Source organism: Scardinius erythrophthalmus (genome assembly GCF_964197995.2).
Source record: "Scardinius erythrophthalmus genome assembly, chromosome: 25".
In the NCBI taxonomy this organism is placed as follows: Eukaryota; Metazoa; Chordata; class Actinopteri; order Cypriniformes; family Leuciscidae; genus Scardinius; species Scardinius erythrophthalmus.
In genome coordinates, this window is record NC_138245.1 from 12,717,242 (window position 1) to 12,742,589 (window position 25,348).

Genomic DNA, 25,348 nt, shown 5'->3' on the forward strand with positions numbered 1-25,348 from the left:
CAGTATTTATCATAAATGATTTATCTATGCAAATATATATATATATATATATATATATATATATATATATATATATATATATATATATATATATATATATATATATATATATATATATATATATATATATATATATATATACATATATTAATTATACATATATATTAATTCAACAATCCCTGTCTGCGTCCGAAAACTGATAAATGCCGCCTTCGGAGGACGCATTCCAAGGTCGGAAGGTATCAAGGCACGTCCGAAGAATGCAAAGTTAGTTTCACTTCTTGTCTCCTAAGATACCTTCATCTGATCGATTCTTGAAGGCAGCATAGATGTATCCTTCGCTGCCTTTTGATATCCCACAATCCTGTGCGTTCCATTCCATAACAGTTGAGCTAGAAAAAAAATAAATGCTGCTGTCTGAAAGTTGCGGCTGGTCGCCAGTTAATCTGTAAATATTTTTTATCAATATTTTCCGCTTATTATGACATTTCTAGCGAGAAATTACTATTGTAGTCATTAAAATTTCTTTTAGTTTTCACCAAAGCTCTCTCTATTTTGTTGTGGATCATAAATCCATTATGCTGCCTCAGAAATTTGTCCGAAATCAGTTTCGTGAGGTACCTTCGTACGCAGCCTGCAAAGTCATTGCCTGATAGGGCAGCGAGGCAACAAGTCAGCTACCTAAGCTTTCGGACGCAGAAACCATGCAGGCCTAAAAGTGTTAACTTATTTCCTGCCAAACTAGAGTAAATATTCTGTACTTTTTATGTTTGTACTGTCACAAACTGAAAAATATCACTGCACTTCAGTGAAATTATAAATTACAGAAATAATATTATTAAAGTTCATTGTACATATGAAATCATGTGGAATCATTTAGATTTTTGCGTCTTCAAAAATCACGTGACTCGCGTCGCGTGACTAAACGCGGAAGCGAGACCAGAGTGGAAACGCTTCCCTCATTAAAAGCTTCTTGGTTGCTGCTCCCAAGTCCTCTCCGCTCTCGAAAATGGTTGTGTAAACAGATGGTCTGTAAGACACGTTGACGTCGCCACCATCGGATAGTTCTGGCGGGATATCATCACGTATCTGAGGCCTTAATTAACCGAAGAGTGTCAGCGTTATACGAGGAGGTGTTTGTCAAAAAGTAAACCGAACATACGGGTTCTTCAGAGGAAGCTCGGCTAATTTGTTAGCTTACCACTATTAGCAGACGTGCTGTGTGATATTCCACTTTTCGTTGCTTTTAAACACTCAGCTACATAACTTAGTCTGGGACATATTTCACTTCCAAGCCAGAGTAAATATGATTCATTTAGCTGGTGTGAGTTAGCAAGTTTCGTTATTTTGGTTGGGGTGACAGTGGGTGCAGGAGGCCTGAGTCACAATTGCAGGACAAATTGAGCCTAAAACACAATTTAACAGTCTGACATGCTCCTCTGGTCTCACGGTATATAACGTTACGCATGATCCACAGGGGCGTCAAAGGCATTTACGCTTTAGTAGTTTGTTAGATCGCTAGGTTATGACATGGTAGGAGTGGAAGCAGCCTTTCCCACCAACATCCTTACAAAATTCAGAATCTGTTGGGGTGTTTTGTGGTGATCTCTGAAGGTCAGTCCAGTTTTGGTGAACCAGGACCATCATCAGTGTGTGCTGATGTTGTGTGACTGGCCTGCTCAACTGGATCTGCGCAAGTTTCTGTCTGCCTGACCTCAGTTGGTCTTTCTCCTTATCAAGTTCCTGAACAACGACCACCATGTCCGACAACCAGGGCAATCTGAACAACAACAACGTCCCACTGAACAACAACAATAACGGTGGGCCGAACCGGATCCGGAACCCCGCGATGAACCAGAACCCCCTGATCAACGTGAGAGACCGACTCTTCCACGCCTTATTCTTTAAGATGGCAGTGACATATGCTAGGCTCTTCCCACCATCCTTCAGACGAATTTTCGAGTTCTTGGTCTTGTTAAAGGTGAGATTTGACATTTTGAATGTATGTTGAATCTGTTGATCACTTTCAGAAGCCCTAAACACTTTCAGACTGATTTCTTTTTGAATGTTTCTCTGTTCTTACCTGTTGGGATGCTGTGCCAAGCTTACTAAACATCAGCATCATTTATTTGTCAGTTAACCCATGGCTTTTGGTCTTATCTGGCTACTAGATATATCATTCCTGTATGCAATGTACTTTGAATGTGGCATTAAATCAAAATGGAGACTATTTACTTTGCTAATGCATGTTCCTGCACTGAATCATCAGTGGACGTGATGATAAACTTTCATCGAATGTTATTAATATTATTATTATTATTTTTTCTATATAATCTCTGAAATGATTTGACAGAGACAGTCCCCCTTTACCTTTTTGTTCTTGTGTCCTGTATTATTTGAAAATAACCTATTTTACTTTCTAATATGCAGTATTAATGATGTTTCATGTAGGCTATATTTAATGCATTACAAATTAAATAAATGTGTATACTCTAATGTTCAAAAGTTTGGGGTCGGTAAAATTTAATTTAGCCGATATGGTGTTCAAGAAACATTTCTTCTTATCAATGTTGAAAAGAGTTGTTCTGATTAATATTTTTACAATTGATATATTTTTATAAAAAACATTTCTTTTTATCTTTCTATTCATCACAGAACATAAATACATATATATATATATATATACAATTTATTTTTTTGTGTACTGTGATTAATAGAAAGCTCAAAAGAAATGTTTTTTAACAAAAAATATATAATTTTTTAACATACATTCAAGTGTATCTTTGCTGAATAAAACTATTAATTTCTTCTTTTTTTTTATTACTGGACCCAAACTTTTTAACATTGTAAATAAATATAAAAAAAATGTACAATATTTACTCAATGAATTCACAAATTATTTTAGCTTCACACAATGTTTAATATCCATTGAAAAGGCTGTCATCAGACTTTGGAACTGACACAAGGTGCCACCACAAGGTTAGTTGGCCAAGCGTCATGGTTATCAGCCAATGTAGATAATCTTAAAACAGATATTGGATGATTAATAAGCATGAACTGTAGAACAGCGTATTTAAAACCCCACAGGAAAGTGCAGTAGCCTATCATGATTACTCAATCATAAACTCAGAAATCACTGTAACAGGTGCACATAGGAATTATGATATTCAAATGTTGTTGGCATGTAGATCTGCTTCAAGAATGACCTGTTAAGTTAGCGAGGCACCCGTGTCTCTCGGCTAACCACAAAATATTGTCGGAGTTCATAATCTTGCTAAATTATAAAGCTGTGAAACAATTAGGCCTACTGTACATAAGTTGTAGGAGATTGTTTTGGGCTGACAAATAGGGAAAGTTGGAAGGTGTTTAAAGTTTGACATTATTCAACAAAAATGTTGCATTCATAAATGTATTATTTATCTTATTTGATAAATCTCAATGGTGTTTGACGAACATCAAAAAAATTGTGGCATGTTAAAAATTCGAATTAAAGCAATAAATGTATTTATGCATGCAATATTTGCTCAAAATTCACTACAAATATTTGAAAACAGCAAATGTGCATTATCTTTTGACACCGTTGGTAGATTCTGGATCTGAGCTAACCCACTTTTGATGTAACATTGCAGTCACAATTAATTGAGCAGATTTTGCCCTACTTTCTGTTAATAAACTAAATATGTTAACATTAGAAATGTCTATGATATAATCATTTAAACAATCTCAATTTCAGTTTAACTGAAGTATAACAGAACTTTGAAAGGAGTGTTTTTTTTTTTTTTTTTTTTTTTATATCATATGCCATCCATGTTATGGAAGTGTTATGTTTAATGCTTCGTTGCCTAAACTAGTTTGTGTGCACATTTTAGTTTTTATTGACTTTAATTTCATGTCATTTGATTGGCAGGCATTGTTTATGCTCTTCATCCTGGCCTACATCCACATTGCGTTCTCCCGCTCTCCAATCAACTGCCTGGAGCATGTGCGGGAGAAATGGCCCCGTGATGGCATCCTGCGTGTGGAGATCCAGCGCAACTCCAGCCGCGCACCCATCTTTCTTCAGTTCTACGAGACGGAGGGAATCCAGGGGCTCGTGAAGGAATCGGAGGAGGACGGAAGTGAAACCAGACAGCCAATGTTGCCGGCAGACGCTGAAGAGGAAGAAGAGATGACCATGGAGATGTTTGACAACAGCACAGTACGGGTGAGATTACCAGGAAAACAAGCATTAAAAGGAAAAATCACTCAAGAATTGAACATTTATTTGACTCATTGTTCAAAACTAATTTGTTGTTGTTTTCGGTGAAACACAAGAGAAAGGGCCTTCTGGCACAGCTCTTTTCTATACAATGAAATATAATTAATTAATTAACATGAAAATAAGAGAATATAGCATGCAATGCACCAAACAGTGAGATAACAGTTATTTCTAATTTAATTTGATATTTATGTTAATTAAGTTTTATTGTAGTTGTAATTTAAATAATATAATATTATGTCACTTTTATTATAATTATTTATGTACGGCAATATTAACTCCAACTAACAATAACCTACAATAAGTGAAATATATATAGTTAAAATAATATAATATTATATATTATAATTAGGACTGTTAACGCACACGTGTAATTGACTCATTAACGTAATTTATGTCACACAGTTGACTGTTTAAAGTTTGAAACTACATTTCTCAGCTGAATAAAGCAAACTAGCTTCTTGCTAGTAAAGTTTTAATGGATGAGGATTGTAATCAAGGTAAAAACGATTGCAGTGACGTAAAGGAGTTGTACAGTAAGCATGCGTCAGTCCGTTATGTTGATGCGCAAACAAACCATTTATGTGCACTCTCGACTTACTAATCGCACATTGTATTTATGCACAGACATATTTCAGTACATTCTGAAATGTCATTTTTATTCCACACACAGGAAAAATATTTTGATAATATTTTGATTTGTCATATGTTTAGTATTTCTGTTTAGTTTAGATCCGTGTACTGTAGTAGGTATTTGCAGTCTGGTCAAGGCGGTTGGTTTAGGGGTTTTTGGTATATCCATGTGGTCCTGTTCGGTATCGCAACTTGACATGTCTAAAATGTAAACAAGCTCTTTGCTGTTGCACTGTACACAAAGACACCTTTGAAAAAAGCTTGAAGAAAATACAGTTTTGTAAGAATCACCCTTTCAATTTACTTTGCTGTAGGGATGCACCGATGCCACTTTTTTCCAGAACTAGTCCGATACCAATACTTTCATTTTTTGTACTTGCTGATACCGATACCTGTATTTTCACTGCATTTGTAATTTTTAAAAAAAATATATAAAGTAGAGAAACCAAATGAAGATGAATCATATTAGTTGGCTTAATTTGTTTAGCAAATATATGTTTCCTTCAGTAATTTAATGCTTAAGAATTTTCAAATGTATTGTATGAGCCTCTGTTATTTTCGCTGTTCATTCAGTTGCTCTATCGTATTTTATCTATCGTTTAATAGCACAGCACATATTTAGAGCTGCTTCAGTAGGGTTCAGTGCAGTGGATTGGGTCAATGGTACAAATGTTTAGATACCACCAAAATACCACAATTCTCTATTCCAATGTTGGCAAAAACTACTAGCCTAATTAATGTAAATTTAAAACATTAAAGACAAGTAAGCAGTCAGTAATAAAATAAGAATAAATAATCAAATTACAAATAGCACAAGTAAATACAATAGAACAAAGAAAAGCTACAAATGAAATAAACTGTTTTTGGGGGTTTTCAGGTAGGTCTAACAGTAGTTTTTATGTACATAATTTGAATAAAGTAATCAAATGTGAAATAATACTGCATATTCACCACTGTATAAATTAAATATAGATTAATCTTTATAAAGTTACGAAAGTTATTCAGTCAAGAGCAGTGAGTGATTTTTGTAGTTTGATTACAGTAAAAAAACAAAAACACAGCAGCAGGTTTATTATGCTGCTGTCCCTTTAAGACTGAATAATATATTATATATTAAATTTGCTACAACTACTACTACAAATAATAATAACAAGAACCACTTATTATTATTATTTTTACTTTTAAGTTATATAAATGATAAAGTATTATTTAATAGAATTTATTATATATAATATTTACTACCCAATTTAAGTCTGGTCCTTATGGAAAAAATTATGGGTGCTCTTCGGTAAATACTTGTTTGGAATGTCGTGATGGTCAGTAAATTATAGATATAGTATTTTTTTGTGAATCATTCCATTTAAAGGGACCCTTATCCAGATCTTTCTGACAGTGCCCTCTCTCTCGCTCTCTCTCGCTCGCACAAATGCAGTTTGAGCTAGACATCGAGCCGCGGCTGAATCCATCGATGAGCGGCGGTGTTCCTGGCTCCAGCCTGAATGAATCCCAGGATCTGTCCTTCAGCCAGGCCCCCTCTAAAGGTATGCAGCCGCTGAGGGAGACTGTCTCCGAGATTGAGATGCTAACTCGAGCAGGTAAACATCTCAAATACGCCCCACTCCGTAGCCATCTGGTCCTTCTCCTCTTCCTCCTGTGTGAATTCATTCCCTCTCCTCCCTCCATCCAGTGCAGCCCTCCTCGCTTCCCCTGGTCAGATTTCCTTTCTATTCCCACATTCCTTTATTACCTTACCCTTTTCTAAGGCCACATGTGCTGCGTCACACACCATTGACTGTAGTGAGATATAATATAAGTGTCACTAATTCAGGACAGTACAAATGAGTTATTTTGTGTAATATACACAAAGTTGTTCCAAACCTGTTTGAATTTCTTTCTTCTGTTGAACACAAAGGAACATATTTTGAAGAATGTTTGTAACCAATCAGTTGTGGGCACCATTGACTTCCATATTATGGAAAAAGAATACTATGGAAGTCAATGGTGCCCCACAACTGTTTGGTTACAAACATTCTTCAAAATATATTCCTTTGTGTTCAACAGTAAAAGGAATTCATACTGGTTTGGAACAACTTAAGGGTGAGTAAATGATGACAGAATTTTCATTTTTTTGGGTGAACTATCCCTTTAAAAGGACATTTATCAAACATTTTTATTTTGCATATTAAATATTTTTCTGTAACTAGAAAAGATTGATGACAGTATAATCAGTGTATATATTTTTTTGTTTTAATACAGAAACTTTTATAACATTCTACCATTGATGTGAAGTGACAGATTTTTAGATTAATGGTAGAACTTCTGAATTCAGTGAAATGTTGTCAGCATCAGTGTTTGTTTTTGTGCAGTGTGGCCCCAAGAAGAGTATATTGTGGAATATTCTCTGGAATATGGTTTCCTTCGACTGTCCCAGGCCACACGTCAGCGACTCAACATCCCTGTTATGGTGGTGACCCTGGGTGAGTACATCATACCTTCCAGGACATCAACAGAAAACCTGCCCATACCCACAATCCTCTTGTCCCACAAAATAGAATATTCTTGTTCACCCACAAAATTTAAATTGTAGTTGTTTACTGATCTTCATGCTGTTTGATGGATAGCCCACCCAAAAATTTCTAGGGGTTCCCCCGACAAAATATTTTTCTAGTCGACTATTAGTCGTTTATTTAAGCAATTAGTCGACTAATCACGTTTATATTATCAATAGGCTTTATGCCCAGCTCCACTACTTCCTGAACTTCAGCCAGCTCCTTTGTTTCCTGTCTGCCATTATTGGACAAACTGATTAATCCAGGTGTGTCTGATTATTGTTACTGAGGTCAGGCACACCTGGATTAATCAGTTTGTCCAATAATGGCAGACAGGAAACAAAGGAGCTGGCTGAAGTTCAGGAAGTAGTGGAGCTGGGCATAAAGCCTATTGACTTCTATTGTGTAGACGAAAAATACAGTGGAAGTCAATGGGAACTGAGCATTCTTCAAAACATCATATTTTGTGTTTCGCTTTAGAAAGTTAGCCATACATGTTTGGAACAACATGAGGGTGAGTAAATGATGCTCGAATTGTTTTGTTTTTTGTTTGTTTGTTTTTCCAGTGGACTATCCCTTTAACACCCCCAGTCCTCATTGCATTTCATAGTATTGAATAGGGTTGCAGGATATTCTTCAGAAAGTCACTTTTGTTTTTCATGGAAAGGTCATACAAGTTTTCAATGATATGAGAGTGAGTAAAAAAAAAAAATACCATAACAATTTTAATTTTTGGTGAACTTTTCCAATAAGACAAACATATAGGCGTTGGACAATGAAACTGAAACACCTGGTTTTAGACCACAATAATTTATTAGTATGGTGTTGGGCCTCCTTTTGCAGCCAATACAGCATTAATTCGTCTTGGGAATTGACATAGGATTTTGAGCCATGCCATGCAGGATTTTGAGCCATTCCTCTTCCAGAAGAGTGGCCAGGTTACTGATGCTAGTGGAGGAAAATGTGTTCTGACTTGCTCAGCTCATTGTAGCCCAAACCATCATTGATCCACCCCCGTGCTTCACTCTGGGCAGCAACAGTCCGGGTGTGAAGACTCATTGGGGCTCTTCCACACCGTAACTCTCACGGATGTGGGAAGGACTCATCAGAGAACAATACATTTCACATTGTCCACAGCCCAAGATTTGCACTGTTTGCACCAATAAAACCAACATTTGGCATTGGCACAAGTGACCAAAGGTTTGACTATAGCAGCTTGACTATGAAAAGGCTCTGTGGAGCTTCACACCGTGTCCTAACTACATGCGATGCGATGCCGCGACGCGTTATAAAAGGTATATTTTCCATGTTAATCAGAGTTTTTGTCCTAACCAGTCGTGACGGCGTCACGCGACGATTCTATTTTAGAAACGGTTTCTATTTTTCTGCGACGTCGTGGCTGGAACAACAAACACAAACTGTGGCAGTGATAATCTCAGGTACTGTTTATGTGCTTTATTTAATGTTAAAAGCATGCAATGTGACTTTAAATATAATTTACTGCTCCCAGCTTTGTAGCTGTAAAAGCAACAATGGATAATTCACCTCAGATCTTGAAATTAAACTAATTTCAAACAAGAACGTTCAAACTGTGAACAAACAAGTGTATGATTTGACAAAGATTGTTTTAGTAACTCAGTAGCCTATATATTTTTAATAATGTTTAAATGGTGTAATATTTGTGAATTTGATTATGTAGCCTACCTCTCCATTTTCTTGCGAGTGCCGTCAAGATTACTCTCTGGTGCTGTGCACTTGCCACGAGACTCCTCCCACACGCTGTTCTGGTTGGCTGTGGGTTTTGATTGATTTGTGTCGCATCTAGTGTGGACAGGCACATTATTTGTCGCTGGAATCTTATCACATCGCGTCTGGTTAGGACACGGTGTCAGACGAACAGTTTTGGTTGAAACAGGAGAGTCGATTTCCGCATTTAATTCTGCAGTGAGTTGGGCAGTTGTGGTTTTGTTTTTTTTATACAATCAGGGTTAGTACCTTGATATCCCTTTCAGACAGATTCCTGTTGCGTCAACAGTTACTCCTGTTGGATGTGGTCCGTCCTATGTGGTGTTATGCCATCATTACCCTGGATACCATAGCTTTCGATACACCGCAAAGACTTGCTGTCCATGTTACAGATCAGCCAGCAAGACGCACACTAAAACTTTATCCTCTTTTGAACTCTGATATATCTCCCATTATGTTGTGTGTGGATTGCTATTGCTCTACTGATTCAACCTTCAAACTTCTGCAGTTTTATTGTCCAACCCCTGTATTTAACTTTTTTTAAGAAATGCATTGTGTCAGTTAGTACTGTTGTGTAGTAACCTTAATCTCTCTCGGTCTGTCTGCAGACCCCATGAAGGATCAGTGCTTTGGAGATGGTTTCAGTCGCTTCCTCCTAGACGAATGCCTGGGTTATGATGATATCCTGATGTCCAGTGTGAAGGCTTTAGCAGAGAATGAGGAAAACAAAGGTAAATTAGAAGTTCTCTCTCTCCAAAAAAGAAATGGTTTTGATGATGATGATGATGGTGGTATAACTATGACATAGAGAATGTGATTTGCTTGGTTTTAGGTTTCTTGAGAAACGTGGTCTCTGGAGAACACTACCGTTTTGTCAGTATGTGGATGGCTCGTACTTCGTACCTAGCAGCCTTTGTAATCATGGTTATCTTTGTGAGTACTTTTACTTTACTGCCTCTGCACTACAGACTAGGGCTGTGCAATTAATTGAATTTCGATTTTTATTTTTATTTTGGCTCCCAACGATCACCAAAATAGTACGATTGTGCAAGTGACAATTCCGTCATGTCCCGACTCCTAAACACGAGAGTGTAGTTTTGACGCTTGCTTTGTCCAACCCATTTTGAGAGACAGAGAGAGAGAAGACGCAGCACCGCTGAACACTCACGCGGTTTGTGAAATTGCTTCTTTGGGAAAGTTTTAAAATGATAGATTTGATTTTATCTGTGTGGATTAATTTAGGCTTCTCATACAATCTAATCTAAACAATCTTGCTAAAGTGAATCAATGTTTGTGGGGGAATTTCCCACAAAATTCTTGTTGAAGTATTATCTGTTATATTATTTATTTTAAAGGGACTATGTGTAGCTTTTTAGGTATTTTATTATCTAAAATCATTATTTTTATTCATAAATATGCCCTCAATGGTGTACAAATACCTATGCCAATGATCAGACTAATCCTCGTAAACGAAGAATTTATTATCTTTATATACATGGGACGGGTAGGTCCACGGAGGCTTCCATGTAGTTCCGCCATCTTGAAAAACTATAATAGCAGAGAGGGACAAAAAGTACTAGGCCAACGCGTTTCCACAACGCGTTTTCGTTCAGAACCAGCATCACGTGACTGAAGCCAGCAGAAGCGGAGGCGCAGAGCAGTGAGAGGCGTCACTGCCCCGGCAAGTTTCAAAGGATGCACACTGCACGGTTATTTATACACCGTTCATTCATACATATGCTGAGTCACAGGATAAGGAGTCCTCGTCGTTGAAAAAGTCCAAAATAGACCGTAAAAGGAAACGTGACTGGAGATTACAAAAACAAGGGTTAATGTCGGGATAGCTAATGCAGGAGAAAGCTTTCAAAAGAGACCCTGAAGTTGCCTGCTTTCTTCTTTTAGACAGGTAAGTCAATGTTACGGTCTTAATTACAAGCTTTTTTTTTCATTGCTTGGTTGTGTACTTTATTATATAGACAGTAGAACATTTAAAGTTAAAAGTTAAACAGGCTCTTTGATGAATAGCAGCTATTGAGTAAAGTAAAGTTAGAGAAGGCTCTGATGATGATGATGATATCTAAAAATGCACATACTTCAAAAAATATAACGAGTAAAGAAGGCATTACTACTAATTACCATAGTTAATGTTTTTCACAGTCAGTAATTGATAACTGTAACATTCTTTTTTTCGTTGTTTCAAGTTTCAGTTTGTTTTAAAAACAAACCTGTTCACCCGAAGAAAAACTTGAAGTGCTATTATAAGACATCCTGTCATAGCTTTTTGGTACATAACGGCTACCGTAGATGCAACGCGCATTTGAAAAAGTGAGGGGCTGGAGAGCATTATTCGTTTGAATGCAAAATACAATTTCACCACTAGATGGGAGAAATTCCTACACACAGTCCCTTTAATAGTTCAAAAAGTATAATAAATGTTCAAATTTCAATTTTTTTAAGAATTGTTGAAAGGTGTCTTTTTAATAAATGCAACACGTTCCCAAAGTCATGTGAAATAATCGTGTGACATAATCGTGATTTCAATACTGACCAAAATAATCGTGATTATGATTTTTCCCATAATCGAGCAGCCCTACTACAGACTAGAGTGCTTGTTAGTGATTGGATTGTAGGTGCGATATCATCACATTAGTTCAGTTGTGCATTTAGGCAATTAGTCGTCAATTTAATCATTCTCATGACTTTTTGTAAGTGGAACATTTGGTGAAATTTTAACGATGTTCTAGTTAACTTTTTTTCTCCACGCAATTATAATGAATGCTACAAAGTGGCCCACGCGCAATATTCCAAATTTTCTGTTATATCATTGCTTTAATTTAGAAGCTTGTGACATAATCAGTAGTCAGTTTGGGGAAAGAATGATTAATTCACAAATTTGCAGTACCGTAAATAACCAAAAAAAAAATTTTTTTTGACTCACATGAACATATGACTTCAGAAAACGCTGCATATGTTGCACAAGTCACATGGACAACATTCAACATGAAATGTTTTGAATGCTTTTTTGAAGCTTGATAGCCCTGGGTTATGATTCACTTTCTTAAAAAATGATCAGGATATTCTTCAAAAATTTACTTTTTGGGGATTCATTAAATAAGAAAGTCATATTGGTGAGTAAACGATGACAGACCTGTCATTTTTGTGTGAACTATCCTTTTGAGTCACTTGGACAATGGAGTGATGCTAATACGACACTGAATCAAATGCAAAATTCCATCATCCACAAGTGTTTTTTTTTTTTTTCTCTTTCAGACTCTGTCCGTTTCCATGCTGCTGCGGTACTCACACCACCAGATTTTTGTCTTTATAGGTAGGCTCCCATCAGCCTCTCAGATCTTTACCACTGAATCAAGCATCTATGATCATGTTCCAAGACGAAGTTCATAAATAGCAAATTTTTAAAAGGTCCATCTCTCTGATTTCCTCTGTCTCAGTGGACCTTCTCCAGATGTTGGAGATGAACATGACCATTGCCTTCCCTGCTGCCCCTCTTCTCACTGTCATCCTAGCTCTTGTGGGTAGGTAGAGATCACTGCTGGGGTTTTGGAAAGATGTTCTCTTTGTGTCTCCTATCAACTTGATGCCCAATCTGTTCATTTATTGACGTCATACCATAATCACATGATAGTTTCTTATCAAAACATTTTATGAAGGTTGTTTGAACTTAAATGCCTCTTTTTGATCCTGTCTGTAGGGATGGAGGCCATCATGTCTGAGTTTTTCAATGACACAACCACTGCCTTCTACATCATCCTCATTGTTTGGTTGGCGGACCAATATGATGCCATCTGCTGTCACACCAACACAAGCAAGCGCCACTGGCTTAGGTATGTTACCTCACCAACACAGGTAAATGCCAATGGCTCAGACTCTTCTGATGTTTTACATTCGTTTTGCATTTACATTTATGCATGTGGCAGGCGCTTTTAGACAAAGCGTCTTTTTTTTTTATTTAAGATATACATTTTATCAGTTCATGCATTCCCTGGGCAAGGGACCGTGGCAATGCTAGCTCCATTATCTACTGTTTGAGCTAAGGAAAGCTGCTGATGTTTTACAGCTTGATTAATTTCACACAGACTTGAATTCATTGTGCTTAGTAGGGCCTTATAAACTTGTTTTATTTTTGCCCAAAATTTCATCTAACTTTTTTCAAAAAAAATTTTTTTTTTTTTTTTTCGATTTAATGGTTGAATTAAATGTAATAAAAATCACGTCTAATTAATTGAAATCATTAAACTTATACAATTTAAAAACAATTTATTAAAAGTTAAAAACAAAAAAAACAAAAAATTTTAGGACCTTATGAATACTAAGTTTAGTTTTATTTTTCCCAAATTGTGTTTCAGGTAATTTTTTTTAATTCAATTTTATTAATCAAAAAGAATGTCTAATCAATTGAATTCATACAACTTAATTCATATTCTTTTTTTTTAACAATAATGGGGCACTATGAAGTGTTTACGTTTTGTTTTGTTTTTTTGAGAAAATTCTGTGTTGTCTGTTTTAATTTTAATGGATTTATTATTTAATACAAATTTATCAAAAACAGTGATAATCAAATGAAGGCATAACACATTTTAAAAAGATTATATAAATTTGTAATGTAATCAAATGAAAATAAATGGCTTTTTTGGCAAACAAATTGCTGTACAACAGTGGTTCCACTGTTCAAATTAAAACATGAAAGAAAAAAACATGATAAACATGAATATTAAAATAAAAAAAATGATTATCATGTTAAAACATGATAATCATTGTGTGATTATTCCTTAAAGTTTTCTTAATTTTATTTTTATTATATAATTACTTTGAGAGGTACATTCTACTGTACAATAGCAATAAACATTTTGCTCCAAATTATAATGCCAATGACTTATCACTGTGATTTCACTAAAATACACATTCAGATTTTAGATTTTTAAAGATTTTTATTTCTAATATTTTTTTAGATAACTGGTATCAATCTCAGACAGGTTTGTTAAATAGTTTGCTGGGTCTTCTTGGGTATATGGAAAACCTTCTTAAAGAGGTTGTTCCATATTATTAAGCAAGTCACCGTTCTCATGCAACATGGGGAGGAAGATCTTTCTGAAAATGAAAAGCATGAAATGCTTCAATGTCTTGTAAAAGGCATGAAAACAACTGATATTTTGTGAAAACTGATTAGGGATTGTTGAACTATCAAAAGATTGGTCAGTGATTTAGAGCACAGAACTCTGTCAGTTAAAGACTTAAGGAAAGTTTCTGTCTAACTAATTAATTGTATTAATAGGGCAGCTATTTTAAAAAAAAACACTGTTGAGCAGAAAACGGGTATTTGAAGCCATTGGTGTCTCTGGAGTCCCAATAACCTCTCTATGCAGGCTGGCAGTTGTGTATAAAGTTGCATTTCAGCCACCCCTGACCAAAGCTCACAAAGAGAAACATTTACATTGGGTTTTGAATAGGGGTGTGCACGAATATTCAATCTGTAATTATTATTTGAATTTTGCTTCATATGCTGCTTTGCTGTCCCAGTGAAATCCTAAGTACGCAAACTAAAACTCACAGTTATAACTGAATACACTGGGTGGCGCTGTGCAGCTTGTTAACAAGTTGATTATATTTGATCACAGAATGTCTTCATCTGCCTCTAGGCACAGCAAAGTATGAAATTACATTGATCAAAATGATTACTTTTGATCAAACGGATCAACATATAAATATCACCACCATGAAATCATGAAATCCAAACTCTAGTCGAATGAGTAAAGACAGCTGTCCATCACTGCATTCACGAGTAGATAATATGATAGTAAAATGATCTTGAGACATATGCTTCCTTTATGTTTCGACGGGGGAGACTGGTTTAAGAACAGAAAACACAAAGCGCTGTAAGAAACTTCACTTAGCACACTGTTACTTTGTGTCCCTTCAACGTCTGCCAGTGGAGCGCATTTTCTCTGCATCCTGCCTTATTGTTTTCAGGCTGAGGAGCCAACTTTCATCCGAGCATGTGGATATTCTTTTTTTGTTCTCAACATGAACATGTGAAACAATATAAACACGATAACCATATGCTGACTCAACTGTATATGTACGTTCTGCACAATAACTGCCTCAGTCTGCTTTATTAGCTTTTATTTTATTTCCTTTCGCTCTGCTTCAGCGTAAATGCTTTTGTTCTGTTTTTTTTTGTTTACACACATTGTTTAATGTTTTCAACTAAAAGAAAATCTCTAGATATAATTTAAGCTTGTGTATATTTACTGTTCATAAGCTTGTTCAGAAATGGTGACAAAAACTTAATGTTTAAAAAATAGTTTTTCTTGTTAAACCTCATTCAAATAAACGTATATTCCAGTATTCGTTTTTTAGAAGCTCAACTATTTGAATATAATATATTTAGAAAAATGCCCATCTCTAGTTTTGAAATGTATGAAGACTCATTTTAAAATAGTTTTAATCATTGACTAATGCCGTACTACAATGGATGGGATGATCTAGAGATCAGGGATGAAGTTTAAACTGCAGGACAGTGGCAATATAGGATCGACGTTTCCTATCCCTGGTCTAAATAGATGGATTTCTGGATGGTTGGTTTATGGCCACCCCGTTCCAACAATCAGCAAGGGTGATGATTTGGGCTGGAATATTGGGAAGTGAGATGGAAGGTCCCTTTAGGGTCTCTAAGGGTGTCAAAATGACTTCAGCAATATATGTATGTGGAGTTTACAACTGACCATTTTCTGCTATGGTATAAAAAGAAGAATAGTGCCTTCTGAAATATAAGGATTTTCATGCAGGACAGTGCACTATCCCATGCTGCAAAAAATACCAAAGCAATAAAACTGTTTAAGAATGTGTTTCTACACCCACTGTAAACGTTTCACTTTGTGAGATTTGGTTAGGGGTGGTTAAAGCCGCTCCAGTGGCTTTAAATAGCTGTTTGCTGCTCAATAGTGGCTTTTTTTTTTATATATAGCTGCCCTTTTAATACAATTCATTTGTTTTGCAGAAACTTTCCTTAAGTCTTTATCTGACTGAGTTCTGCTGTGCTCTAAATCACTCACAAATCTTTTGATAGTTTGATAATCTCTGTTCAGATTTCATGAAATATTAGTTTTTATGCCTTTTGCGAGACATTGCACTATTTCATGCTTTTTATCTTCAGAAAGATCTTTCTTCATCCCCATGTTGCATGAGAACGGTGATTTCCTTAATAATGTGGAACAACCTCTCAAAGTAGGTTTTCCATTTACCCAAGAAGACCCGGCATTCCAAGATATTTGGAAATTAAGCCACCTTTCCACTATCTCCAGCATTCACATACTCTCCATGCTCCACACAGCTTCCGTACTACTATCCTTTGGAAAGGGTCTGTTGCTTGTTGTTATCTCTGTTCCAAATCTTAGTGAGCTGCCTTACCTATACAGCATCATAGGTATGCAGCTGATAAGTAAGACAAGTTAGCTTTTTTGTTTGATTAATATAATTATCTGAATTGTTCTTTGGCATAAACTACAGTAGTCAACATTTTGGTCAAAGAAGTCAAAGAATTCTCAAAGAGGTCCCATTCTCTTCGACCAATGAACTTCTATGACTACCGGACAAGGATTTTAAGGACAATAATTCTGGTGTACAGTAGTCAACATTTGAAGTGGATCAAAACCAAAAAAATTTAACAATACCTGTTCTTGTCTTAGAACAACTTTGAATTTTTTTGATCCACTTCAAAGGTTGACTACTGTACACCAGAAATATTGTCCTTAAAATCCTTGTCCGGTAGTCATAGAAGTTCATTGGTTGAAGAGAATGGGACCAAATTCTTAATGCCTGCCTTGAAGTATCATGTTGTTAACTTAAGCGGATAGAGCGTGATGTTAGAGTCGCAACGTAAGGAATATTGTTTCCGGGTCCACGCCTTTACTGTCCAAGCATAAAAAGAGGTTTATGAGCACTTTTTATTCATATCACACATTTAAGCTGAACATTTAAAACCTCATCTAAAGCATCTTTTGTGCTGTTTTTCAGGTTTTTTTATCTGTATCACTTTGCCTTCTATGCGTATCATTACCGCTTTAATGGCCAGTACAGCAGCTTGGCTCTGGTCACTTCCTGGCTCTTCATTCAGGTATCGTGTTTCAGGATTTTTTTTTTTTTTTTTTATGTAATTGGGAAATCTGTGGATTTGTATGCAATTGTTTGTTGCTCATGGGCTTTTTTGTTTTCGTCTTCCACAGCACTCAATGATCTATTTTTTCCACCACTATGAGCTGCCGGCCATCCTGCAACAGATCCGGATCCAGGAGATGCTGCTTCAGAACCAGCAGGTGGGCCAAGGAAACCAGACTGCATTGCAGGACAATCTTAACAACAACACTAGCAATGCTGCGCCCCCCGGCCAGGGTAACGCAGCCGCTAATGTGAACCTTAACGGTCAGGACCGGCAAGCTGCTCAGGAACAACCTCAGCTTGAAACCCACAACGGATTGGTGGTAAATCCCGGTCTGCCCATCGACCCATCCAGTTCCGACCTAGACTGGATGGCTGAGATTGCCATTGGCCCAGACGTTCTGTCCGTTACACACCTGGGTGAGACTCTTTTGGAGCCGGGAGGGATCCAGCAGCCAATGTCGTCTGGGACAGGTGTAACAGAGCTGTACAGTCTTAGCACAGCAGGAGAGAACCAAGACGGAAACATTAGCGCAGCCAATGCTCCTGCGGTTGACATGAAGGGCCGGGGTTGCGCTCAGGCTCTGGGGCCCCCTTGTGGCGGAGGTGGGCAGGTGGAATCTGAAACGAATCCCACTTCCTCCCTAATGACCTCACACACAGACTGCAAAGTTGCAGAAATGCGCATGGGTGCCACAAACTGGGACGACAAGGCAAAGAACAAAAGCGAGAGCTCGGACTCCCACTCCACCCCGGCTTGAGTTGCGCACTCGGTCTCCCCATTCGGAAAACAAATGAATCCACGCTCTGCAGTCACCACCCCTCTCTGTAAATTAATCCAGAAGGCATCAAGAGGAGAAGCTGTGATGGAGCTTTATTTAATTACATCCTGGAAACCTCCAACGTGAACATGAGGAGGGCAGAGGCAGACTTCCGCCATCTAGTCATATTCTTAAGAGTAAATACGCAGTGAATTGTCAAAATGATGCCATGTTGTGAGGGTGTGATCATTTGGAGACTTAACATGTGAATATTTTTTCTTTCTTTCTTTTTTTTTTTAGATGATTGGAGCTTTTAATACAGGGAGTATTCAGTTTGAAATGTGATGTATCGCTCAATTATGGTACTTTTTGTGGCTCCTGATTATGGAGCTACAAGTGTCAGCAGGCCGCATGAGCGGAAATCTTGCTTTGAATCCAAATACACATCACACTTTGCACATCTTGTGCGAGGGTTATTTTGGCTCTCTTTCCATTCCTCTAATGATAACATTAACGCTGCGTACTTACAGCAGTGAAAATTCATTTAGAATGATGTTTTGGTCCCTACTACTTTCGTTCACTACAGCAAGCCACCAAAATGTTCCTTATCTAGCTCCTGCCGGTGTGTTCAGGTATGCTATTATCATATGCATGGAGCAGTTTGACTAATGAATTTGATGCTATTCATGGTCAGAGTGCTCTGATGTTGATATATAGGTTGGACTGCCAGTCAAAGAAGTGGACAGGTGACGACAGAATCCGCAGAATAAGTCCTCCTTCAACATGATCCTCTTTGAAACCTGTCATGGGGTCATTTCTGTGTTTTCTAATCCTCATCAAGAGACATTTGTTCTTGTGGTTAGTTTAGCAGACGTTTTCGTCTTTTGCACGATCTCATCAGAGTCTTTGTTTTTTTTTTCAGGTCAAGTCTGGCTTTGAGAGAGCGGGTGTATAGATTATTGCCTTATGCTTCTAAAACCGAACATTAACCTTGTATTTCCAACTTTAGGAAGTACATTGGTGTCGATAGCCTTACCAAAGGCTTCAAAGCCAGTAGAGAAAAAAAGTCATGGGACAGGACAACTGAAGCAAGAGTGAACTTGTCGTTACTTGTAACAGATATTATTTAGAATCAGACGTAAGCAGTGAATGTCAGACTGTTATATTCACAGCTTTGCGGCCCTTCAGCTAAAGTCACTGATCCAGAAGTCCATTGTGTTTTCATATGATGCTTTTGTAGTGGTTTGTCCATGTGTTTGACTTGAGAAGATAGGTGGCTGTCCAATGACAGGACAAGTTTGTTTATCTACATGACCATGTGTAAAATCTTTACTAAAAGTAAGAGAACAAATAAAGAAATATCTTGTTGTCTGTTGTGACATAGGACTGTGGATGGGGGAAGGTCATTTAAAGGCTATGCAACAATATGGCAGGCTTCCAGGCTCTGGATTTTTTTTTTTTTTTTTTTTTTTTTAAATTGTGCAATATTTTGTGAGGCTCAGATCCATAAAGGATTCCAGGTCTAAAAGAGTGATTTATGGTTTTCTGATCAGTTCCTCATTATTATATATTTTTTTTTCCTGTGCCTATTTGCCATTGTCAAAGGAAGCGGATGATTGTAGTGTTTAGATTGTGTAGGATGTCTAGACAGAATCTGGAATGAAAAACTCTCAGTTCTGTGATAAACTCGATTCCATGTCATTCAAATGTATTTAACTGTAATGTTTAAAAAAACTGCATAAAGAGACAAAATTAATTTCCATTTTGAACATTTTGTTTGTGGTTATTTTTTATATCTTTCAGGCATGTTCTATGAATAGGGTACATATTAATTGTTTTAAACACAAATTGTCTGTACCTGCTGGAGGTCTTAACTCTATTAAAATTTATTGTCAGATCAGGAAAAAATCAAACCATTTAAAATATTTATTCAAATATTTATTGTAACTGCATATTGAAATAACTACTGTTACTGCAGCAACCTCATTTTGACATTTTCCAGGACATGGTGAGAAGACGAGTTTAAATAAGGATACTATACATATTTTAGCATCAACTAAATTTCATCAGTAAATACAAACCAACATTTGACTTTATTTTAAGCTTTTTTATTTTATTTTTGTAACCTATTCATGGAAAGTACCTTGCTTCTTTGCTTGAGAAACTGCAACATAATGCTGAAATCTCACACAGAAAGTGTCATGCGATGTATTTTTCAAAGTTGCGTTTCTGTATCATATACTTGAAAGGTATTGTAACATTGCACAAATAAAACTAAATTTTCAAATAACGGAAAATTTTACAAACCAACATTTTGACTTCAGTTGAAATTTTGAATTTAGGCTTTTAAGTTTGCATCTCTGTTACCTCCATTTTAAAGAGGTGTGTCCCAGTACTTTTGTCCATTTAGTCTGTGTGTGTGTATTTTATATATATACATATACACACACACACTAAATGGACAAAAGTACTGGGACACACCTCTTCATTATTGAATTCCGTTTTTTCAATCAGACCCATTGCCAAGGGTGTATAAAATCAAGCTTCTAGTCATGGAAACTATGTTTACAAAAATCTGTGAAAAAAATGGGTCATTCTGAGGAGCTCAGTGAATTCAAGCATGGTACTGTGATAGGATGTCGCCTTTGCAATAAATCAGTTAACGAAATTTCATCCCTGTTAAGATATTCCACGGACAACTGTAAGTGGTTTTATCGGAAAGTGGAAGTGTTTAGGAACAGCAGCATCTTAGCTTTGAAACAGAAGACCACGTAAGGCTCACTTACTACCAGTGAAGGGAAATCTGAATGTTTCAGCATGCCAAGACATTTTGGGCAATGCTAGGCTTCTAACTTTGTGGGAACAGTCTGGAGAAGGCCATTCCAGCATGACTGTGCCCCATTACACAAATCAAGGTCCATAAAGACATGGTTGGATGAGTTTGGTGTGGAAGAACTTGACTGGCCCGAAGAGATCCCTGACCTAAATCTCATTGAACACCTTTAGGATGAACTGGAATGGAGATTGCGAGCCCCACAATTGCTCTACTGGATGAATGGGCAAAAATTCCCACAGAAACTCAAAAATAGCCTTCCCAGAAGAGTGGAAGCTGTTATAGCTATAGGGGGGACACTAACAGTTTACAGGTAGTAGACAATGAAGTGAAGTGACATGACATTAAGCCTAAGTATGGTAACCCATACTCAGAATTTGTCCTCTGCATTTAACCCATCCACATTATTGCACACACACCCAGAGCAGCCATTCGCTGCGGCACCTGGGGGAGCCCAATTCGGGGTTAGGTACCTTGATCAGAGGCAGCTCAGTCGTGGGTATTGAGGGTGGGAGAGAGCGCTGTTCATTCACAACCCCCCACCAACATTTTCTTGCCGTTATTGAGAATCGAACCCTTAACCTTTGGGTTACAAGTCTGCCATGACTGCCCCAAAGATTTTCACCCTAGGACAGTTAAGGTCACAGTTCCAATTACTTTAGACACTAAAGAGACCTTTCTATTGAGAAAAAAATGCCCAGGGTTCCAGATCACCTGCAGGAACATACAATAGTCTGCAGATATCTATATAAAGATACATCCTCTCACTTTCAATTGTTTTTATATATATATATATATATATATATATATATATATATATATATATATATATATATATATATATATATATATACATATATGATGTTATTTCCATCAAGAGGTTCATCCATACACACACACACAATTTTGTGGCCTATTCATGGACAGTACCTCTCACTGGTCAAATAATTGCAATGTAATGTGAAAAAAATATAATTGTAAAAAAAGTAATCAGATGTGTGGTTTTTAAAATCTGGTAAATATACTGGGGATTTACTGTAAGATTTTTTTTTTTTTTTTTTTAGGAAAATCAAGATCATCAAAAAACATCAATGTAGGTTGAGTTTAGCAACAAGTGTTTAGCAACTTACAAGACAAAGCAGAAACATCATGCTGACTGTGTATCAAGTGGACGTGTTTCTAATCTGAACTATAATAGTAAATATTGTTTAATTATGATTTATAATGCAGTATTCTCCCCCCACTGGGAGAATGGACCCTGTGCATCCATCAAAAGTTTTGTGGTTCATTATGAGGACTGTAAAAACAAAAATCAGCCTTACTATGTAAATTATCCAAGTAACTCTCTGAGCTGTAATTTTTCCAAGAAAGATATCAAATTTATGACAAGATCACATTTATTTAATTAACATCAAACTCAATTCAAACAGGCAACCTGGCCATTCATATGTCCATATGATTTTATGGAGGGGGAAAAAAGGTCAATAGTAATAACAGTTTTGAGATCAGACACAACCAAGCTATAAAATAATTGGCAAAGCAGCCAAGTCAATATTCTGTTCTAACTCTGACTGATGAGACCTCAGGTGCAATAGGAGTTTATTCTGATTCTTATTCACAGATGGGCAGAGGGGAAAGGTCCTTCTGGGATATGAATAAACAAAGCTCTGAGAAAAAGGCATGGACTTGCTTGGTGCTTTAAACTTTAGAACGTTTTTTCTTCAGGTTTCACCTGCAAAAGTCTGAATGATTCGGAAAAAAAAAAAAAACATGCCAGCATCGCCAGCTTTAACAGCAGTTATGGAGTGATGCTTTAGAAAATAAGCCACATGAGGCCCTATAGCGTTATCATTAGCAAAACGGTACCAAGGATCAATGTTCCCTCAGCATGATGATTTTAAAAGAGTCCTGGTGTATATGAAAGTTATTTTTGAGGAGAAAGATAGAAAAACATGTCCACTGTTCATTTCAGACATTGTGAGCATCACCTTTTTAAATCTGCTGGCTCTTTGGTGAGTGTGGGGCAAATGGTGGCCGTGACTGTGGGCGGAGCTACTGTGGTCGCCGTGGCGACAGCCGCTCGTTCTTTAGCCAGTGTAGTCTGAAGCTCCGCCCTACGAGCCAGAGCGGCTTTCAAATGCCCACGGATTTCCTCAATCTTCACCTGGAGTTCTTCAAGCTCGCCGTCTTTTGAGGGGCTCGAGGATCTCACAGAGGAGGTAGGCTGCTGAATGGGCCCTCCGTTTTCACACACTCTCGCCAATAAACTCCCAGTCCCAGAGCTCAACGCGGATGAGGAGCTGGCATGACCCCCCTCCGACATGACACGGGTGAGGAGTCGGCGTGTGTTGAGAGTTTCCAGGTTGAAATGGACTCTCTTGTTGTCTTTGGGCTCCTCTTCTGCCTTGGTGCTTTCGTTGTTCCATCTGGCAAAGGATCCGAGGGGAGCAGCTGGAGGAGGCGGATGCGGTTGGGCTTTCTGGATGTTACAACTGGGAAGAGAGATGCAAGATATGTGATTTTGTTACAGTTTTTCTCGATTGCTTAAACACATTTCTTGAAACTATGCCTCGTATTCTCAAAACTATAAACACAAATCCATAACGTCTCACCCAGTTCCCCAAACATCCTATTTTCAGGTCAAAATGAAGCTCTACACTCAAAACCATTCACTCTTGCTGAAAAACCAAACTTTGCCCTCAGACAGGACACACAAGCCCTCAAAATCACACACACTACAACATAGTCTAAGACACTGGTGCAATAAATTCAAAACAACATTTCCAAAACTGGTAAGTTATGTTGCTTGTGTTTCCCCCCTCACAAACTTTTTCACACGATGAACACAAAAGACACAACCAGTGGATACATTGGCACATTTTTATTCATACACAGAAAAACATTTTTTTTTTTCCTGTTTTACTCTTTTTTTTTACTCCTTTTTTTACTCTCTCTAAATTATTTTTATATTTACTTACAGTAAGATGTGTGTGACCAACATATGACAGTAAAAGAGCACACACAAACCATATTCTAATATGGAATTCGAATTGTTTTGGACTGGTAAAGAGTGTTGGACGTGACAGGAGGGCCTCCACTCAAGGATACAATATGATGGACACGTCTAAGAATGTTCCACATATGGTTGAAATATCATCATTTGCCTAGAAAGATAACATTCTGGGAGTCAAGAGAGAAAGCATGCCCTCCCTTCACTGTCACACTCTGCAGCCACACTGTGTGACTGTACGACTGCTGGCCTTTTCTTGCAAGAAAATAAACCTCATCAAAGACTATTGGAAAAGTCTGTCTCTTTTTCAGTGATAGAATTTTGTTTGCCACCACACCTCCCTGAAGGTTCTCGAGGCGACGGTAAAGCGACTAAAATTTGGCCTTACTCGTAGCCGAGCCTCCCTCATAGTCATAACATTGACAAAGACATGGGCAACTAGAGTGGCTTGAATTTCATCTGAGACTGCTTGTCTTCTTGCCCTTCCTCCTCCTCATTCTTATCCCTCTTCCTTCATGTCTTTCTGGATCCATTGTTCCAAAACGCAATAAACTGATTTTGGCCATTTTATATATCTATTGAAGGTTCTGATTGATGTGTGTTAAATTTTGACTCTTAGTGTTTCCACCTGGGTAATTGTGTGCTAACTGAGCTGAAGCTGTGCTGACTTGAGTGAACAATTTTGAATGCTAGTGCTTTCTAAATGACAACATGGTCTAAGCAATGAGAAATGAAGGGATTTGTGTGTAGAGTTTTGCAGTGACAGTTCAACAAATTTGACTCATGTGTCAAAACAGGGAATAGTGTTTATAGTTTAGTGAAATGGGTGTGCTTTTTGATAAATGGCGTTATGGTTTTGAAATTTTAGTTCAAAAGCCTGGTTATAGTGTTTAAGCAATCGATAAAAACTGTAAATAGACCACCCAGAAATTAACATTCTGTCATCATTTCTTGAATTTTTGCAATAACCCTGCAAGCTCACTCTTTTACGTATAATGAAAGTTAAAGTGGACTGGAGCTCTGAAGCTCCAAAATGACAGCATAAAAGTATCATAAAAGTAATCTATATGACTTGGCTGCTATATTCCAACTCTTTTTGAGTCACATGGACTACTTTTATGGTACTTAAATGGTGCATTTAGAACTTGACAGCTCCCGTCTCCATCCACTTTTCATTATACTGAAAAAAGCAGCCAAAATATGAGTCAAAAAGATACCATATGTGACTCCGGAAGTGATAAAGTCATGGAATTATGGATGAGTGTGGAATAACATGAGAAAAAGTATGACAGAACTTTCATTATTGGGTGAACTATCTCTTTAAAAAAGCTACACCATTGTCCATCATTATATGATCCTCAGGTTGCTGTAATAAGAATAACA

The 25,348-nt window shown here is 37.2% G+C and overlaps 2 protein-coding genes across 3 annotated transcripts in view; one reads left to right on the forward strand and one right to left on the reverse strand.

Annotated features, from left to right (window-relative positions):
- Window positions 1-950: 950 nt before the first annotated feature.
- tmem259 (transmembrane protein 259) lies at window positions 951-19,891 on the forward strand. Of its 2 annotated transcripts, none has more exons than XM_081358024.1 (11): window positions 951-1,981; window positions 3,908-4,204; window positions 6,324-6,486; window positions 7,258-7,368; window positions 9,795-9,917; window positions 10,019-10,119; window positions 12,457-12,514; window positions 12,639-12,722; window positions 12,899-13,031; window positions 17,221-17,320; window positions 17,430-19,891. In XM_081358024.1, the coding sequence occupies exons 1-11, from the start codon at window positions 1,760-1,762 to the stop codon at window positions 18,120-18,122; spliced, it is 2,085 nt and encodes a 694-aa protein (XP_081214150.1). In that variant the 5' UTR covers window positions 951-1,759; the 3' UTR covers window positions 18,123-19,891. The 2 variants fall into 2 exon arrangements, with proteins under 2 accessions (XP_081214150.1, XP_081214151.1); XM_081358025.1 differs by having other exon boundaries at window positions 6,324-6,432.
- Window positions 19,892-22,338: 2,447 nt separating this feature from the next.
- The window catches only part of grin3bb (glutamate receptor, ionotropic, N-methyl-D-aspartate 3Bb), a gene marked incomplete at its 5' end in the record, with an annotated part of 114,934 nt that continues 111,924 nt past the window's right edge, over window positions 22,339-25,348 (reverse strand). The window contains one exon of the mRNA XM_081358280.1: window positions 22,339-23,447. Coding sequence (XP_081214406.1) covers window positions 22,940-23,447 — 508 coding nt within the window. The 3' untranslated portion in view covers window positions 22,339-22,939. The remainder of the gene's footprint in view (window positions 23,448-25,348) is intronic.

Coding starts and splice junctions, on each gene's coding strand:
- tmem259 (XM_081358024.1), top strand. CDS start 1,760: ATGTCCGACAACCAGGGCAATCTGAACAACAACAACGTCCCACTGAAC. Junction 6,487..7,257: donor TGAGATGCTAACTCGAGCAG/GTAAACATCTCA, acceptor GTTTTTGTGCAG/TGTGGCCCCAAGAAGAGTAT. Junction 9,918..10,018: donor AGAGAATGAGGAAAACAAAG/GTAAATTAGAAG, acceptor GCTTGGTTTTAG/GTTTCTTGAGAAACGTGGTC.